The sequence below is a fragment of the Microcaecilia unicolor genome, chromosome 3, assembly GCF_901765095.1.
Source record: "Microcaecilia unicolor chromosome 3, aMicUni1.1, whole genome shotgun sequence".
Classification (NCBI taxonomy): domain Eukaryota; kingdom Metazoa; phylum Chordata; class Amphibia; order Gymnophiona; family Siphonopidae; genus Microcaecilia; species Microcaecilia unicolor.
This window is the reverse complement of record NC_044033.1, coordinates 104,966,748-104,987,724: the sequence shown is the minus strand read 5'-3', so window position 1 is coordinate 104,987,724 and position 20,977 is coordinate 104,966,748. Positions and strand designations below refer to the sequence as shown.

General features: G+C 42.3%; 1 protein-coding gene across 1 annotated transcript in view; it reads left to right on the top strand.

The window, feature by feature from the left end:
* CFAP61 (cilia and flagella associated protein 61) overlaps positions 1-20,977 on the top strand; it is a 676,218-nt gene that overhangs the window by 488,279 nt on the left and 166,962 nt on the right. Inside the window, exon 22 of the mRNA XM_030196227.1 lies at positions 1,913-2,205. Coding sequence (XP_030052087.1) covers positions 1,913-2,205 — 293 coding nt within the window. The remainder of the gene's footprint in view (positions 1-1,912; positions 2,206-20,977) is intronic.

Genomic DNA, 20,977 nt, shown 5'->3' with positions numbered 1-20,977 from the left:
TAGGACCTTTCCCATTCCATTCAGCAAACCAGACCTCCACTGGCCAGCTCAAGCAATAATCAGTATTCCTTCTCCAAGAGCACCAGAGTCTCCTTTTCCACCCTGCTGGCAAGCGGGACAAGTGTGCTCTTGCCATCTTCAGTATCAGCTTCAAAATAATTAGGGCTTTTTTGAGCCTTATGTGCCTGCAGTTTTCACCACAAGCTGCATTATTTGATTTACATAGTAATAAGGTGTTTTGCATGCTTTGCATGTCATTACTGTCACTGTTCCCTCTAAGCTGAGCGGGAGTCCAGAGCTTGCCCATCCCTCACTATTGAAAATGTGATAGTGAAACAGCACCTCCCACTTGCAGGACTGTTTGTGGAGGACTCCCTCTCAGCTTAGAGGGATGCAGTAATTTATTTTAATATGCATTGCATAATGTAATGCATATTATTGTCTTTTAACACATGCTAAAGGGCAAATAATGTGCATTAGGGCCATAACATACATTAATAACTACCCCTTAATGGAGTAGATTTTGTAATGGATTTTATGTATCCTAATACTGAAAGACCCAGATGGTTCTAGGCTTAAAGAGTAAATTCCTCTCCTAATTAGATTTAATACATATCAAATAGCCAAAAATGAAACATGCACCTACAGATATTATATATTTACTATTTTTCTATGGCTAATGTATATCTTATCTGTTGGAAAAGGTTGTTTCATTATGAACTGGTTTGCATCATCATGCAGGAAAAATATAAGCAACAACAACAAAGAAAAAACAGTTTCAATTAGAATTTTTCTAATTTCAGCTTATTAGAGCAGTGCTGAATATTCTTCTTTCATGTTAAGTGCTTGTCTACTTTGTGGAATGCTCCATGCCGATTCTTAACTAAGTTACTGTGGTCAGTGTTGCTAGGTAACCCTGTTTGCTTCACACTGGATTGGGAAAATAAGAGGGTCATCTAGAGCAATTCTGTACTGCCATCATTTGTGTTATATTAATAAAGCTTTATTATTTAATCTTAGAAAATTGTGAGGTCAATTTTCAGTGTTCCATGAACCGCAAAACTTTAAACAGAGAAAATATCCATGTAAGGTTATTTGCATTTTCAGCATCACTATACATCCAGTGGATACCTGCTATCCGTTTTTGCCATTAACCCCAGGATTCTATATATGGTGCCTTAATTTCTGCGCTGAAATCAAATTGTATTCTATAACAATGCGCAGGGTCCATTTTATTCCTATGGGCCCTGCACAGATAACTCAAGCTAATCTTTAGTAAAAGACCCACTTATTTGGTTAACTTGCTAATCAGTGCTGTTAAGTGGATGTTACGCAATTATCAGCACTAATTGGCATTGAGTTATGTGCACAACTCGTTAAGCACATTCTATAGTATGGTGTGCATAAATTCTAAGTTACATAGTTGAAAAGTAGGTGTAGTTATGGGAGTGGAATAGGCGTGGCGTGGGCGTTTCTAAAATCTATTTGCATTGTTATAGAACACACCTACTCTGCACCTAATTTACACGTTGGGATTTACATCAGGTTTTAATTGGCTTAATTGACCATGACTACATTTTAATCGTGCGGATCGGCACTCGGCATATTCTATATATACATCTAAATTAAAGCATACTTTATAGAATAAGCTTTGATTTCCATGTGGAAATTAAAGTGCAATATATAGAATCTAGCCCTAAATGCACAACTTATATTTTCAGTGGCTGAAGTTTACTACTAATGGATAACTGCCCCAAATCACTTCCCATTTTAAAATGGATAATTTTGTTCATTTAGCAATTTAAATGGACAAAGTTATCAATTTAATTGCAGTGAATTTTTTTAATGATTGTGGGGTCATCATATGTATAACTGCTTCTGAATATTGATGTGTGTATGTCTTTCTTTTTAGGAAATGCCATTGTATTTGGGAATACATTAGATGTGTACACCACAGTAGAAATGCTCCTATCCCTTGGAATTAATGGCAGTCGTATATTCCTAATACAGCCTCCAATGACATGCAACATTACTTGCTTTAACAACTATAAAGTGGAAAGAGCTGTACAGGAAAGCCTGTCAGAGGCTGGTGTGACTTTGTACTACAACAGTAAACTTGCTCAGTGGAATGATGGTGGCAATCCAGATCCTATACAATGTTCTTCCTTTACAACTGACACCAAACCTTTTAAACTGCAGTGTGCGGTAAGCATAGATCATTATTTTCCCTTTATAGTCATAGTCATATAAACCTAAAAAGATACCTAACAGATAAAATAAATATGTACTTTTCAGTTCACATAAATGAACCTGATATTCAGACACAATGTACTCACATATTATGTGTTTGAAGGTTGGGTTGTTATCCTGCTTATTTTCGAAGGAGAAGGGCGGCCATCTTCCGACACAAATCGGGAGATGGCCGGCTTTCTCCTAAGGCCGGCCAAATCAGTATAATCGAAAGCCAATTTTGGCCGGCTTCAACTGCTTTCCGTCGCAGGGCCGGCCAAAGTTCAAGGGGGCATGCAGTGTACCGAAGGCGGGACGGGGCATGGTTAAGAGATGGCTGGCCTCGGCCGATAATGGAAAAAAGAAGGCCAGCCCTAACGAGCATTTGGCCGACTTTACCTGGTCCCTTTTTGTTCACGACCAAGCCTTGAAAAGGTGCCCAAACTGACCAGATGACCACTGGAGGGAATCAGGGATCAACTCCCCTTACTCCCCCAGTGGTCACCAACCCCCTCCCACCCAAAAAACAATTAAAAAACATTTTTTGCCAGCCTCTATGCCAGCCTCAAATGTCATACCCAGCTCCATGACAGCACTATGCAGGTCCCTGGAGCAGTTTTTAGTGGGTACTGCAGTGCACTTCAGGCAGGCGGACCCAGGCCCATCCCCTACCTGTTACACTTGTGGTGGTAAATGTGAGCCCTCCAAAACCCAGCCGAAACCCACTGTACCCACATCTAGGTGCCCCCCGTTACCCTTTAAGGGCTATGGTAGTGTTGTACAGTTGTTGGTAGTGGGTTTTGTGGGGCTCAGCACACAAGGTAAGGGAGCTATGCACCTGGGATCAATTTGTGAAGTCCACTGCAGTGCCCCCTAGGGTGCCCAGTTGGTGTCCTGGCATGTGAGGGGGACCAGTGCACTACAAATGCTGGCTCCTCCCACGAGCAAATGGCTTGGATTTGGCCGGTTTTGAGATGGCCGCCATTAGTTTCCATTATTGGCGAAAACCAATGGCGGCCATCTCTAAGGGCGGCCCAAATGTTGAGATTTGGCCGGCCCCGACCATATTATCGAAACGAAATATGGCCGCCCATCTTGTTTTGATAATACGGCTTTACGGGGCTGTCATTAGAGATGGGTGCCCTCGTTCGATTATGTCCCTCCACATGGCTTAAAAATGTACATGTGGAGGGTAATTTTATAAACTATTGGAGATTGTAGTCTGGGGAAATATTGAAAACTGAGAATGAGTCGAGGGTGTTAGGTGTTCTTTTTGACTCCAGGTTGATTTTCAATATGCATTTAAGTCATCTAACAAAAAGATTTTTGTTTTCAAATTGCGCCAATTAAGGGCAAGAGTTTTAGGGTTATAGCTCAAGCTATATTACTTCCACAGTTAGATTGCTGTACTTCCTTATATTGTTCATTGTCTTCAAATTTGCGGCGAAAGCTTCAATTTTTGCAGAACATTGTGGCCAGACTCATTTTCAGTAAAGGCAGGCTTGAAAGAATCACCCCACTTCTGCACTATTTGCGTTGGTTATCAGTTGACTTGTGCATTGTCTTTAAAATTACATGTTTGATTTACAAGTCATTACATGGCCTGAATTCTGAAAGTGTTATTAGAACTTTAGTCATTCCTTGGAACCTACATACTGCAAGCAAGATTCAGAAACTGATGCTTCGTTTTCCATCACTAAAAGAAGTTTCAAAAAAAGAAGCAGATAGAATTGTCTTTTCCTTTTCAGGGTGCAAGAATATGGAACGGCCTCCAGAGTCAGATTAGGGAACTGCCATCCTACTTACTTTTTCGGAAGGTTTTGAAAACTTATTTGTTTTCAAATTCTGTATCTAGTTAATTTTATTATTTTATGATTGACTAGGAAAAAATGCCCGTTTCTGAGCGGAATGAAACGGGCGCTAGCAAGGGGCCCCCTCCCTCCGTCCCTCGAGGCTACTTGCCTTGTTCGCTGTGGGCCGTTTCGGCCCTCGAGTGTCAATAGCTCCGCCCTCGACGTCATGACGTTTTGATGCGTCATGACGTTTTGACGAGAGGGCGGTGCAGACACTCCAGGGCACACCGGATATCTCGGGCGCCTCAACTTCCGTGGAGGCTTCAGAACGTTGGGGTTGCCTTTTATATATATAGATTATGCTATATTTCTCTTTATTGTTGAGGTCTCTTTCCTTGTGATCAACTTCAAATCTCATTGTGGAATTTAGTGGAATATATGATTGAAATAACATAGAATAAAATTAGGTCACACCTAAACATATGCACATTTTAAGCAGGCATCTAATTTTACAGTAAGCATGGTCAGGGGAGGAGTTAGAGTTGTGTGTGGGCAAAATTGTGATTTGCCTGCCTATTTTATAAAATATGTCCATATGCATGTAAAATACACACTAATGTTTACACCTGCCCTCAAGCAGGTATAATGTTTCTGCCTTCAATCTAAGCATGAATTCTGCAGGATTTCTGCTATTATATGATAAAGACCCATAGAGTAAGCATCTATGTGTCTTTATATGAAATCATCTCAACCTCCAAACTTAGGCGCCCCATTTGAAAATTACTTCCATAGGCCTTTTTACATTTGTAAGTGGGAGCTTATAAAATTGTCCTGGGGTTACACATGTAAAAATATGTGTAATGCTAAGAAAGTGTGTACTTTTACACAGCTCACTAGTAGGTATGTTCATGAGTAGAGACTGGGTGGAGCACAGGCGGAGTCGTGATTTACGCACATACTTGGTTTTCACACATAGGCAACCTGTTATAATATTACCTCTTAAAGTATACACATACATTTCTAAAACTTTGATGTAAGTGCTTTGTGGCCAGGCCTTTTCTTGGTTCTCTGACTTCATTTTGACTGCTTCAGGATCATCCAGTTATGAAACTATTAGCCCAATGATTGAGAAATGAGTTTACTCGCCAGTAAGTAGTGGATGCTTGGAATGCCCTCCCACGGGAGGCGGTGGAAATGAAAATGGTAACGGAATTCAAACATGCGTGGGATAAGCATAAGGGAATCCTGTGCCGAAGGAATGGATCCTCAGGAGCTTAGTCAAGATCGGGAGGCGGGGCTGGTGGTTGGGAAGCGAGGATAGTGCTGGGCAGACTTATACGGTCTGTGCCAGAGCCGGTGGTGGGAAGCGGGACTGGTGGTTGGGAGGCAGGGATAGTGCTGGACAGACTTGTACGGTCTGTGCCAGAGCCGGTGGTTGGGAGGAGGGGCTGGTGATTGGGAGGCGGGGATAGTGCTGGGCAGACTTATACGGTCTGTGCCCTGAAGAGCACAGGTACAAATCAAAGTAGGGTATACACAAAAAGCAGCAAATATGAGTTATCTTGTTGGGCAGACTGGATAGACCGTGCAGGTCTTTTTCTGCCGTCATCTACTATGTTACTATGTAGTATCAAAAAGGACGTATGCAGTTGGCAGCAGGTCTCAAATGCAAAAGTCCTTTTAAAAAAAATTCAAGCCAGGTCATATAAGTCACTTAGATTTTATGAGGTTGCCTAGTTGGAGAGGATAAGTACTCAATTTTATAAATGACGCCCAAATTTGGGTGCTGATAAAAATTACTGCTAAGTGCTATTAGAACATAAGCATAGCCATACTGGGTCAGACCACTTGTCCATCTAGCCCAGTATCCTGTTTCCAACAGTGGCCAATCCAGGTCACAAGTACCTGACAGAAACCTAAATAGTAGCAACATTCCATGCTACCAATCCCATTGCTTCTCCATTACTGTCTCAATAGCAGACTATGGACTTTTGCTCCAAGAACTTGTCCAAACCTTTTTTAAACCCAGGTATGCTAGCTGCTGTCAGGGCTGTCGAGAGGGGGGGCAGGGGGACAAAATTCCCCGGGCCTCCAAGGGGGGCCCGGCGCCGGTGTCAGGCCACCGGCACTGCAGTCCCTGGTCTCACCTGCCTGCCTCCCTCCTCGGCTCCGGGCCCCCTGCATTCGAAGTAACAGTCACAGATCGCCTCCCTTCGGGCCTTCCCTCCCTGTGTCCCACCCTCACGAAAACCAGAAGTTACATCAGACGAGGGCGGGACACAGAGAGGGAAGGCCAGAAGAGAGGTGATCTGTGACTGCCGCTTTGAATGCAGGGGGCCCGGAGCCGTGGAGGCAGGCAGGTGAGACCGAGGACTGCAACGACGGGGGGCAGCAGCGGCGGGGGGGGAGTGACAGGGGGCGGCAGCGGCAGGGGGAGCAATGAGGGCAGCAGCGGCGGGGGAGCGGAGGCGTGGCGGCCTTGCCCCGCGCCCGGCCTAATCTCTCAGCGGCCCTGACTGCTGTTACCATATCCTCTGACAATGAGTTCCAGAGCTTCACTATCCATTGAGTGAAAAAATATTTCCTCCTATTTGTTTTAAAAATATTTCCATGTAATTTCATTGAGTGTTCCCTGGTCTTTGTACTTTTTGAAAGAGTAAAAAATCGATTCACTTCTAGTCATTGTACACCACTCAGGATTTTGTAGACCTCAATCATATCTCCCCTCAACTGTCTCTTTTCCAAGCTGAAGAGCCCAAACCTCTTTAGCCTTTCCTCATATGACAGGAGTTCCATCCCCTTTATCATTTTGGTCGCTCCTCTGAACGTTTTCTCATTCAGCTATATCTTTTTTGAGTTATCGAGACCAGAACTGAATGCAATACTCAAGGTGAGGTCGCACCATGGAGTGACACAGAAGCTTTATAGTATTCTTGGTCTTTTTTACCATCCCTTTCCTAATAATTCTTAGCATCTTGTTTGCTTTTTTGGCCGCCACTGCACACTGGTCAAAAGATTTCAGTGTATTGATTACACTGACACCTAGATCTTTTTCTTCAGTTCTGACCCCCTCAGGCAACATGATTTGGGCTATTCTTCCCAATGTGCATCATATTGCATTTGTCCACATTAAATTTTATCTGCCATTTGGATTCTCAGTCATCCAATTTCCTAAGGTCTTCCTGCAATTTTGTGTTTTAACAACCTTGAATAGTTTTATGTCATCTGAAAATTTAATCACCTCACTTGTCATTCCAATTTCCAGATCATTTATAAATATGTTTAATAACACCGGTCCCAGTACAGATCCCTGTGGCACTTCACTATTCACCCTCCTCTATTGAGAGAAGTGGCCATTTAACTCTACCCTCTGTTTTTTGTCTAATAATCATTTCCTAACATAGGCGGTCGGTGGCCCAACTGTTTGGGGAGGCTAAAGGGGGCGGGGTTAGGAATGGGGCCAGGGGTGGAGCTTAAATCCATAATTGTCTGATAACATACAGAAAAAAATAAATAAATAAAAATAAGTCACAATACCTTTTATTAAATTTAGATATTAGATATGTATCATATGTCAAAGAATAAAGTGGTTGCTCAAAACATATTCTAAGCACAATCGCTCAACTGCAAAACACTATGCACAACTTTGTGCAAAAACACACTCAGAACCTTACTGTACCATAAATATTACACTGGGCAGAACCTAATACACCATATACCATCCATACGGAAAATGCAGACCGCCAACAATATGAAACAGGGGATCATATCATCACAATTCTCATGTAGAGCCACAAAACACCCTAGTTCATGTTTAATGTGGGATAAAATGCCATAAATAAATAAGTAAATAAATATAAACTTTTAATGTTGAGCACCTGATTCTCAAAGTGGACATATTCCAAACACTATAATGAAAATAAAATGATCTTTTCTACCTTTGTTGTCTGGTTGTCCGATTCTGCTGCTATCTGTTCTCAGTGCAGGTCAGGAAGTCATCCTCCTTAAATATCTCCCTGGCAACCCAGCCAACCCCCCCTCCCCCTGCTCTCCCAGCAGTAAGGTAAACAAACCATAAACCAATTTCTACAATTGGTTACACAAGGCTAGAGAGCTTTCACTGCAGCTCCTGCTGTGAGGATGGAGGTAAATCAACAATTTAAACCTCTCAGAGCACAGCAGGGGAGGCTTAGCCTGTCCAAGCCTCTTATACCGGGCACCTATAGTTCCTAATCCATAGCAGAATATTGCCTCCTATACCATGACTCTTTAATTTTCTCAGGAGTCTATCAAAAGCTTACTGAAAACCTAGCTATACTACATCAACTGGCTCACCTTTATCCATATGTTTATTCAAGTCTTCAAAGAAATTAAACAAATTGGTGAGGCAAGACTTCCATTGGATGAATCCATACTGACTCTGTCCTATTAAACCTTGTTTATCTATGTGTTCCGCAATTTTAGTCTTTACAATAGTTTTCACTGTTTTACTTGGCACTGATTTCAGGCTTACCAGTCTGTAATATCCCAGATCGTCCCTGGAACTCTTTTTAAAAATCAGTGTTACATTGGCCACCCTTAGGTACTGCGGATGATTTTAATAACAGGTTACAAATTATTAACAGCAGATCAGCAATTTCATATTTGACTTCCTGGATGCATGCCATCTGTTCTAGGTGATTTTCTACTCTTTAATTTGTCAGTTTGGCTCAGTATGTCTTCCAGGTTCACTGAGATTTCTTTCTGTTCCTTCGCTTCATTACTGTTGAAAACCATTTATGGTACAGGCAGATCTCTTACATCTTCTTCCGTAAACACCAAAGCATTCATTCAGTCTCTCCTCTATGGCCTTGTCCTCCCTGAGTGCCCCTTTTGCTCCTTCATGATCCAGTGGTCCCACAGAATCCTTTGCAGGCTTTCTGCTTCTGATGTACCTGAAAAATGTGTTACTGTGAGTTTTTGCCTCTACGACAGGTTTCTCTTCATATTCTCTTTATCAATGCTTTGCATCTAACTCTCCAGTGCTTATGTTGCTTCTTATTTTCTTTATTTGGGTCCTTTTTCCATTCTTTGAAGGACATTCTTTTGGCTCTAATAGCCAAACACTGCTCAGAATTGGGTGCCGTTTATAGAATAGCATTTGGCGCCGTGATCCATGTGTAAATTATCACTGCCTAAATTAGGCAGTGACCTCCCTTATTCTATAAAACTGCACATAAATTCCAGAAACACCCCTGATCCACCCATGCCCCTTCCATGGCCACGCTCCTTTTTGGATCCGCATGTAAAATTTACATGCACATCCTGTTGCCTAAAAATGTGCATGTATATTTTAATTTAATGACAATTAGCATCAATAATTTATTATTAGCACCCAGTTATCAGCACTAATTGGTTCATTAATCAGTTAAACTGAATGTGCAAATTGGGTATACGTCCATATTTGCAGATGCAATTTTGAGCGCCATATATGGGATTAGGACACATGTGGGTACCTATTTAGGGCCTATTTTAAAAGGTCACATACCGTTATAAAATTACCTCACAAATCCTGAAGAAATTGAAGGTAAAATGAATGCATGTATAATACATGCAACAATGCATATTTTATAAAGAACCTGTATAAATCATTGCTCTGCCTGCACCGTACCATGGTGTGCCACCAAACATACATAAATCAAAGTCAAGTCCAAGTACACATATTCTATTATTCTCTATGGTGCTCATTTTCAAAGCAGATGAACAACTTAAAATACCTAAAAAGCGTCCATCTGCTAAAAACATCCAAATCGTGATTTTGGAAAGTCAGAATTTGGACCATTCACACTGCAGTTCATCCAAATAGCAAGGGGGGGGGGGGGGGCGTGTTGTGTGTGTGTTTTGGGTGGGATTAGTGAGGGCCCAAAAGTAGGACATCCAACAGGGATTTTTGAACGGGAAGAAATGCCGATGTCTTAAAAGAAGGACGTTTTTATTTAGACCCATTTCAGTCAGTTCCAAGTTTTTAAAAAAGGTTGCTCTAATTGAGCAGCTAACCACTGGAGAGATGCTGTCCCCTTCCGTCTCCCCTGAAAGTGAAACTGGAAAGGAAAACCAGACTCTAAGTCAGCTGCAGGTATTATGGCCATTCTGAAGAAATCAGCAAGCAGTTCAGAGGAGTAGCCTAGTGGTTAGTGTGGTGGACTGTGAACCAAAGGACCCAGGGTCAAGTTCTACTTCATTTTTATTATTACGTATTTATAATTCTGATCCTGCCAGAACAGAAAAATACCTACTGTACTTAACTATGGGGCCCTTTTACCAAGCTGTGGGAAAAAGAGCCTGCGCTGATGGCGAGGGACATTTTTCCTGTGCGCCAGGGCCCTTTTTACCGCAGCAGGTAGAAAAAAAAACCAGCACACGTGGCCATGTGGTAAGAAAACTCTTACCGCATGGCTGTGCGACAGGGAGCCCTTACCACCACCCATTGAGGTAGCGATAAGGGCTCCCATGCTAACCCGGCGATGCCCGATTACCACCAGGTTACCGCCGCACAAGCCATTTCCGGGGAGGTTTATTTTTCCCCTGAAAATGGCACATTCTCGGGGCAGGACTACCGCCAGCGGCCACGTTGGGCCTGCGGTAGTCCCGAAAGAGGAAGCAGTAAGCCCACATTGGGTTTACTGCCGCTCTGCCTTTATAAGACCCCTTCAAGCCTGAGGTCTATTAAAGTGGTGTACATTCAGGTACAGTAGGTATTTTTCAGGTCCTGGAGAGATCACATTTACAAAAAAAAAAAAGAGTTATAGTGGGGTTTGAGCCTTTGTCCTTCGGTTTACAATTCACTGCACTAACCACTAGGTTCTCCTCTGTTCTGCAGGGACATTTATGCGGCCATATTTTTGAAAATGTTGCCAGACAGATGTTCATTTCCCTAGTTTTTTTAACATTTCACTTTGGAAAATGACTATTCATTCTGAATGTTGTCAGTGCAAAAACGTCCATCTCACAGTCATAATCAAACATAATATCTAGACGTTTTTCCTGTTTGAATATGTCTGTGAGATGGCTGGGGGGTTTTTGGGGAGGGGGGTTGGATGTTATGAGCAGGATTTTTTTTTTGGACTTAGATGTGTTTTTGAAAATGCCCTTCCATATCATCAAATATTATCCACCCAAATTAGAGTGGGCTTTTCAGGGCATTCTAGGAGCGGGACTTAAAAAGCGGAAAGCAGTGAAATTCTGCAGCTGTGTATATAACTTTAAATGACTAACCAGCATGGTCAAATAACAGGTGTAAATTTATATAGATAAAGGATGAAAGGACATTCAACTCAGAATAAGGATTTCCAAGTCTGTACTTCTCATGTATTTTAGAAAAGGATCTGCTGACATACAGCCTTTTCTAAAATACATAAGAAATGGATGTTCAAGCTCTGGCTACTTCCAGCATGAACATCCATTTTTTTCAAACTGAAACATCCAAACTATGAATGGGACAAAACAAGGGACGTAGACTTCTGTGTGGCAGCATATTATAAAGTGGCCATATTATAAAATGTTCCAAAAATAACATTATATCAATCAACAGGAAAATGTCATTTCTATGCCAAAAAAGTGCTAATGAGAAATGAAAGTCACTTATCTCAGAAACAGAGGTGGGGAGACGCAGACGGTCATTCATATCACTCTGTTTAAATTACATTTTTTTGTCTTCTGGGACCCTGAAGCAATTTTCATCGAAACGCTGGCCACCGTTGGCCCAGGGGCATGTTTGCAACCAGAAGCTGTTTGAAGTGCTCAGCCTCTGTTTCTTAGATAAGTGACATTTATTTCTCATTAGCACTTTTTTGGCATAGAAATGACATTTTCCTGTTGATTGATATAATGTTATTTTTGGAAGGTTTTTGCCTATGATGAAGCAAGGATCTATTGGGATCACATTAGCTCTATAAACCTTCGTTGTGGTATTGAGCTTCTTTGAGGCTTTTCCTTCCTTTTCCATTATACACATTTTTCATTGTTTCATAATTTTGACATCGTTGTGGATTATTTTGTTATTATTGCCTTACTGCATTGGTAATCCCGTACCTACATTTTTTGTATCTTTAGTTGATCATATTATAAAATGGCCACACAGATATCCATGTGAAAGAGTAGTCTAATGGTTAGAGCAGCCTGCTGAGAGCTAGAACAGAGAACGAGAGGCTGGCAGTTTAAGTCCTACTACAGCTCTTTGTAATTTTTTATTATTTTTTTTTTTAATTGTGAGACCTCCAGGGACAGGAGCATACCTACTTACTGTGACTTCTCTTATTCCATTCAGTGAAAAACTGCTCAATTGGATCACCTTTCTATAACCTGGATGTGCCAAGTACCAGGTTTAAAGACAGACATCCCTCTTTTTGAACATGGATGTCCCATCCCCCTTCTGCAGTTGAAGTTGGATGTCCATATTTTGGCCCCTCCCTATCTCTTCCCAAAACACACCTAGAACACATTCCCTTGCCATATAGACATATTGTGGCTTTATACAATTGGGATTTGGAAGTCCATGCAATATGAACATCTACATGCTAGTTTTCAGACATCCAAAACATGAATAGGGCTTCTAAAATAAGCACCACAGAGTTATACATGTATATTCAGTGATGGCAGCTGTGCATTTCTGCCACCAAATATACATAAAGCTTTATACAAATATATTATCCATATAGAGTGCCTTCTTCTTTTAATATGAACCCCGATTATTTTTATATCTGGCATTGACTTGGAAGCTTCGAAGGAGGTGGAAGGTTTTCTGTTGATGTTTGGTTGCTACTTTATATTCAAAAGTTAAATACACTGAATGTTTGTGTGTTCTAACTAGTTTTGTTATATTGATTGATTTAAGCTTCTGTATTATCATACTGTGTTCACAACATATAAAGGTGGGAAATCAAATATGAGAAAATTAATAAATATTTTTCATTCCCAAGCAAGTTATAATCCCCAGAATGCTCCTTTTCTCCATCAGCAAGCCATACAATTGAATGGCATCAGATGACAGTGCTGGCATGGAACAATTTTTATGTAATTTTATAAAAGCTTAAAATGCCTTTCTAGGCATGTGCATAGATCCTTTCAGTCCTGTGTTCTCGGCATGTCATAAATTTCATCTTTTGCTTGCCTTGGAATCCTCAGCAACTCTTTATTTCTTAGACATGTTTTTTCATCAATTCCTAAGCTTCTTTTTTATGGCAGTTAACCACTGTTCTAGCCCCTTCCTCAAGCTTTACAAAGATCCCTCCTTATGTTTTTCACACTTTCCAGAGTTTCTATCTTATTGCAAATGTTGGTATCACTTGCCAAAATGCAAACCTTTCCTAATATCTCTTCCACAATATTGTTTATGAAAATGTTGAAAAGAACTGATCTACAGACTGATACCTGAGGCAATGGCATAGCCCTGTGAAGTCTTCCTTTCTTGTTATATTTATTTCTGTTTAAAATATCCACACATAGAAATGCATGCAAAGCAAAAATAATCATGACAAACATCAGATCCAAACATAATAAAACACATATCAGTCTATTCTTTTATATGTCCCCTCTCCAGGGCACTTAAGGCAGATAATATTATAATAATTACAATAAAACAGCAATAAAATCATAAACACATAAAAGTGACAGGTTCATTCAAACCAATGGTCCATCAAGTCCAGCAGCCTTTCTCTGACAGTGGCCATTCTGAATCAATAGGCAATGGGGAAGTCATTTTTGTTCAGTCCCAGAAGTGAGAAATGGCAATTCCCAAGCACACTCCATGAAACAGGTAGTAATAATTTGTAGTTTGGACTCACTGCAGTTTTGCTCACAGACTGTGCCACTTAAAGCAGTTTAATTGATACTAAGCCTTGGTCCCAGCATGGTATATATTTCAGGAGCTTTACCACACATTAGGAGAGGTCTGACAGAATGACTCCATCTCTTTCTCTATCTTCTGGGCTTGTATTTAGGGGATCTTTTACAAAGACATGCTAGTGTTTTTAGCACAAGCTAAACACCAGAGACACCCATAGGAATATATGGGTGTTTCTAACATTTAGCATGCGCTAAAAATGCTAGCACACCTTTGTAAAAGGGGCCCTTAGAGAGACCCTGTCTGTTTCTTTTACATATGGTTCCTAACTAGGGATTTCTAATCTCCCTGCAGCAAACTTACCATACTATAAGAGCACTGACTCCAGGATCTAGAACGCCCCAGTACACCACTTCTACAGATCCGTACACTGAAACTACATGCTAACAGAAATATTGTGCCTCTGTCACATATACAGAACACAGACCAACCTTTTTACCTCATATGGAATAAAGCACTACAAACCAGCAACAGAAACAAGATGATAAAAACTGTAGTGGAAAAAAGCCCAAGCAACCAGACTGAGCAGTGAAACAATGAATAAAAATGATTTTCCTTTCTGATCTGAGCAAAATACAAAACTATAAGGAATACACATTCCCAAAGCTGGCATATTATTATTATTTGTAACATTTGTATCCCACATTTTCCCACCTATTTGCAGGCTCAATATGGCTTACATTTGCCGTAATGGCAATTACCATTCCGGACTACAAATATGCACATGGTTTTGCAATCAAGTGCTTACAAACATGGTGAAAGAATGCATTGTGATCTTGCGTACATATTAGTACATGGTTTTACAATCAATTGCGTACATACATGGTATAGTAATACATTGTGATCTTGTGTAGGTGTCGGCATTATGTAATTGCTCAGGTAAGATAGTAAGATGACGGCAGATAAAGACCTCTGCGGTCCATCCAGTCTGCCCAACAAGATAAACTCATTGAATGTACTACTTTATATGTATACCTGACTTTGATTTGTCCTTGCCATTTTCAGGGCACGGAGTATAGAAGTCTGCCCAGCACTAGCTTTGCTTCCAATTACCGGTGTTGCCACCCAATCTCCGCTAAGCTTCTGTGGATCCATTCCTTCTGAACAGGAGATATTTGTATCTCCACACAGACATCGTGGAACATTAATTAGTAGCGGATCATTTTGTCCCACTGCTGTGCTGCATTCCAGTTAAAGGGGAAAGTAACAAGTTTGTCACCTTCACATATAATAAACCTCATTATGTCCCCATGAACAAGCACCCCATCGATTCCATCACCTTTGAAATAAAGATGGACCAGAACAGACACGTCTCATTTTACTATGGGAAAGTGATCCTTAAGCTTCACTTGTGACCCTAGAAAGCAATTGTGTTTTAACATGGTGGCAATTAAAACTTACAGTGACCCCGCAGTGTACAGAGATTATTATGTGGCCCAGGCTGGTCACAGGCTCCCGGGCTTTTACAGATCATCCGTTATGTACAGAGTGGTGATCGGTGGTGTGTTTTGTAGTGTCTGTAAAAAGCACTACCACTGCTGAGAAGGGGCACTGAGATTGTTAAGCCGCACATGAAAAGCATGGCCAAAAACATAGCCAAAGATACAATGGATCACGTCAACACGGCCATTCTGAATAACATAAATAACAACACAGAGCAGACCAATTCAGGACTAACGGTCGTGCGAAAAGCCCTTAAAAGAAAGTATCACAGGTTTCTCCTTGAATCCCCTCCCCTACCCACCTTGTGTTCCTGTGAGGTGGGAGGGGGCAGTTCTGGAGGGAGGGCTGGAGCTGAGGGGGCAGTGCTAGAGGGAGGGCTGGAGTTGAAGGGGACAGAGGCAGCACTGGAGGGAGGTTGGGAGGAATGGAACTGAGTGAGGGGCAACGCTGAAGGTAGGGAGGTGGAGCTGAAGGGGACAGAGGCAGTGCTGGAGGGAGAGAGGGAGGGCTGGAGCTGAAGGGGACAGAGGCAGCACTGAAGGGAAGGAAGGGAGGGTAAAATGCCCCATGCATATGGTATATCGATACAGAGTGGGCATTGCCAGTCATGGAAGAGTGTATATGGACACAGAGGGATGATGCTAGAGAAGAGAGAGAATAGGAACATAGAAACGGAGGAGTGATGGCTGGACACAGGGGGAGGGGCTGCCGAGACTCGTGAGACCGCTGCTTAAAGTCTCGGTAGCCATATTGAAAAAGTGGTGGTATCACAGAGAGCAGCAGTAGCGAGCAGCAAAGAGGGCTTCCTTTCTGACCTGAAGAAGCTAGCCAGGCCAAGTCCAGCCAGCCAAGCCCAACCAGTCAACCAGCCAGCCAGCCAGCCAAGCTCATCTGGTGAGTGAGGAAGCTGTAAAAAACAGGAGCCCCAGGGCCAGCCGGTCAGCCACCCAAGCCCATCTGGTGAGTGGGGGGAAGGGTGTAATAAAAGAGAGACCTGGGGCTACCAGCCAAGCCCATCCGGTGAGTAGGGGAGGGGCCTGTAAAAAAAGAGGAAGCCCAGGGCCAGCCAGCCAAGCCTATCTGGTGGGTGGAAGGCCAGTAAAAATGGGAAAGCCTAGGCCAGCCAGCCAGCCAGCCAGTCAAGTCCATCCGGTGAGTGAGGGGGGGAGGCTGTAAAAAAGGAAAGACCTGGGGCCAGCAGCTAAGCCATTCTGGTGAGTGGAAGAGCTGTAAAAAAGTTAAAGCCTAGGCCAGCCAGCCAGCTAGCCAGTCAAGCCCATCCGGTGAGTGGGGAGGGGGGGACTGTAAAAAAAGGGAGGCCCGCAGCCAGCCAGCCGGCCAGCAGCCAAGCCCATCCAATAAGTATAAGGGGGGGGGGGCTGTAAAAAAGGGGAGGCCTGGGTCCCCAGCCCAGATGGATCATGACTGTGGAGGCGTGAAGGGAGGGTGGTAGAAAAGGTGGATCATGGCTGTGGATTCAGGGAGGGGAACTGGAAAAAAGATTTGTAAGGGGGACATATTGTACATGGAGGGGAGTATGGAAGAAAATGCATTTCTATTTCTATTACAACAGAGCGTGAGTGGGAGTTTCTAGTTGGGGGGTGGGGTCTGGGAGCAGAGCCGGCCACGGAAGGACACTTAGGACACAGTAAAAGGGTTTGCTCAATATTGAGGGTGCTCAAGCAATTGGAATATGTAAGTTTTTGAAATGTACTTACTTCTATCACTGTTTCTTTGGTTTTGCACTGTATGCAGATTATGGCTTCTTGCGGTTCTGTTTAATTTTTGTCTATATATTTCTATTATTGATTGTACACCACTTTGACCTGTAAAATAAAGGCGGTACATCAAGCCTTAATTAAACTTAAACTTATTTTTAGTTTGTGGTTACTTATTCTATCCTTCATGCGGGGCTACCTTTGTTCATGTGTGAAAAAGGCCGGGTATTCTGTTAGCATCAAGTGTCTATGAAGGACTTATCTGTACTAACTCAGCTTGTTTTGTCTTCCAATAGATGTATTAATGTTCTTCTGCCTACTACAATGTTCAGGGTGTTGATTTTTTCTAGGAAGGATCTTGTGTGACCCCTGGAAGTTAGCTTGTAAATATACTAGATTTTGTGGTCCAACTTGTTAAGAATACTTTTTACTTTATTTATTTGTTTTATTTGTTGCATTTGTATCCCACATTTTCCCACCTATTTGCAGGCTCAATGTGGCTTACATAATACCGTGATGGCGATCGCCAATTCCGGTATGAGAAATACAGAGTGGTAATTGCATTAAGGATCAATAAGTGATAGAGTACATTGGGTAGTCAAGGAGGAAGGGTTAAGTTTTGTTCAGTTCTTGTATGAGTTTCGTTGTGTTGTGGGGTTCCAGAGTTTAGGTTGGGTCGTTATGGTATGCCTTTTTGAACAAATTGGTTTTTAATAATTTCCAAAAGATTGTTAGGTCGTGCTTTGTTTTCATGATGTTTGGTAGTGTGTTCCATAGTTGAGTGTTTATGTAGGAGAAGCTGGATGCATATGTTGATTTATATTTTAGTCCTTTGCAGCTTGGGTAGTGGAGATTTAGGTATGTGTGTGATGACCTTTTTGCATTTCTGGTTGGTAGGTCTATGAGGTTTGCCATGTAGATCAGGGCCTCGTCGTGTATGATTTTGTGAACCAGGATGCAGATTTTGAATGCAATTCGTTCTTTGATTGGGAGCTAATGTAGATTTTCACGTAGGGGTTTGGTGCTTTCATATCTCGTTTTTCCAAATATGAGTCTGGCTGCGGTGTTTTGGGCAGTTTGGAGTTTCTTAATAATTTGTTCTTTGCAACTGGCATATATTGCATTGCAGTAATCTAGGTGACTTAGCACCATTGATTGTACCAGGCTTCGGAATATTTCCCTCAGGAAGAAAGGTTTTACTCGTTTGAGTTTTCACATTGAGTGGAACATTTTCTTAGTTGTAATTTTTGCTTGGCTTGTAAGGTTTTGGTTGATTGTGACTCTGAAAATTTTCAGGCTGTCTGAGACAGGAAGAGTGTATTCTGGGGTGTTTGGAGTGAGTTTGTTCATGTTGTATTGTGATTAGAGGATGAGACAAACCAGCTTATTTTCGAAAGAGAAAGACGGCCATATTTCGACCCAAATCAGGAGATGGGTGCCTTTCTCTCATGGGCGCCCAAATCGGTATAATCGAAAGCCGATTTTGGGCGCCTCCAACTGCAGTCTGTTGCGGGAACGGACAAAGTTGACGGGGGCGTGTCGGAGGCGTGGTGAAGGCAGGACTGGGGCGTGTTTATCGGCCGAGGAGAGATGGGCGTGCTTGGCTGATAATGGAAAAAAGAAGGGCGCCAGAAGCGAAAATTTGGGTCACTTTTTTTGGACCCTTTTTTTCACAAACATGTCCCCAAAAAGTGCCCCAACTGCCCAGATGACCACCGGAGGGAATCGGGGATGACCTTCCCTGACTCCCACTGTGGTCACTAACCCCCTCCCACCAAAAAAAAAGAACTTCAAAAACTTTTTTTCCAGCCTGTATGCCAGCCTCAAATGTCATACCCAGCTCCATCACAGCAGTATGCAGGTCCCTGGAGCACTTGTTAGTGGATGCAGTAGACTTCAGGCAGGTGGACCCAGGCCCATCCTCCCTACCTGTTACACTTGTGCTGCTAAATGGGAGCGCTCCAAACTGCCCCCCAAACTCCACTGTACCCACATCTAGGTGCTCTCCTTCAGCCATAAGTGCTATGGTAATGGTGTAGAGTTGTGGGCAGTGGATTTTGGAGGGAATTTGGGGGGCTCAGCACCCAAGGTAAGGGAGCTATGGACTTGGGAGGTATTTTAATTTTTTTTTTAATTGTTACAAGTGCCCCCTAGGGTGCTCGGTTGGTGTCCTGGCATGTGAGGGGGACCAGTGCACTATGAATCCTGGCCCCTCCCATGACCAAATGCCTTGGATTTGTTCATTTTTGAACTGGGTGCCTTCGGTTTCCATTATCAATGAAAACTGATACCGCCCAGCTCAAATCTGCCCAAATGCGATGCATTTGCCCGGCACAAACAGTATTATCGAAACAAAAGAAGGACGCCCATCTTTTTCGAAAATACGGTCTGGCCCCCCACTTCGTGGACCCGTCCTTGGAGATAAACGCCCATGAAGATGGGCATTTGCATTCGTTTATGCCCCTCAATGTGTTTTTTCTGCGTTGAGTTTTAGTTGAAATGCATCTGCCCAAGAGTTCATGATTTGCAGGCTGAGTTCGATTTTATTTGTGATTTCTGTTAGATCGTGTTTGAACGGGATGTCTGCATATATGTAGGGGTTAAGGCCTTGGTTGGATAGGGATTTGGCTAGTGGGGTCATCATTAGGTTGAAGAGGGTCAGTGATAGCAGTGAACCTTGGGGTACACCGCATTCTGGTTTCCATGGTTGTGATATATTCGATTTTCATATCACTTGGTATGTTCTTGTGGTCAGGAAACCCTTGATCCAACCAAGTACCTTTCCACCGATTCCGAAGTATTCTAGGATGTTTAGTAATATTTTATGGTTTACCGTGTCGAACGCACTAGACATGTCGAATTGTAGGAGGAGTACATTTTTGCCTGTTGCAATTTCTTGTTTGAATTTGGTTAGGAGAGTGATTATTACTGTTTCGGTGCTGTGGTTGGAACGAAATCCTGATTGTGACTCATGTAATATTGAGAATTTGTTTAAGTAGTTGATAAGTTGCTTGGTTACCATGTTTTCCAACAGTTTGACTACCAGAGGGATGGATGCTACCAGGCGGTAGTTAGTGATTTCATTTGCTTTTTCTTTAGGTATTGTGGTGAGTAGTATGTTGCCTTTGTCCTTAGGAAAGAATCCATGTTGCAGCATGTAGTTTAGGTGTGATGTGAGGTCTGCTATGAAGCATTGAGGGGCTGATTTTATTAGGTAGTTGGGATGTGTATCCAGTTTACAGTGGGATTTGGTGAACCTGTTAATCGATTGGGCTATGATTTCTTTGGTAAGGGAAGCGAAGTTTGTCCAGATTTGGTCTGCTGGGTATTCACCAAGGATTGGGTCCAAACAGTCCATGAATTTTTCGATGTCAGTGGTGTTCTGTGGTAGCGTGGTGCGTAGGTTTGCAATTTTCTCGTTGAAGTATTTAGCAAGTTTGTCTGCAGATGGTATGTCTGTGTTGGTTGTGGTAACCAATGTGGTATCTAGTAATTTATTCACGAGTTGGTAAAGTTTATGCATGTCTTTGTAATCTGGCCCTAGTTTGGTTTTATAATAAGACCTTTTGGTTTGTCTTATTGGATATTTGAATTTTCTTTGCATTTGTTTCCATGCGTTGAGTGTGTGTACATCTTTTATTTTTGCCCATACTCATTCAAGCCTCCTGACTTGTGTTTTCAGTTTTTTCAGTTCTTCATTATACCATGGTATCGAGTTTTGTCTACGTGAGGTTCTTGTTTGTAGTGGTGCTATTTCGTCTAATATGCTCCTGCATCTGTTATCCCAGTTTATGAGATAGTGTATCGAGTCTGTTTGTGCTGTCCATTCATTGTTGTATATCTGTTGCCAAAATATTTCCAGGTCTACTTGGCCTCTCGTGGTGTAGGTTGTGCTTTCATGTATGTGGTATGAG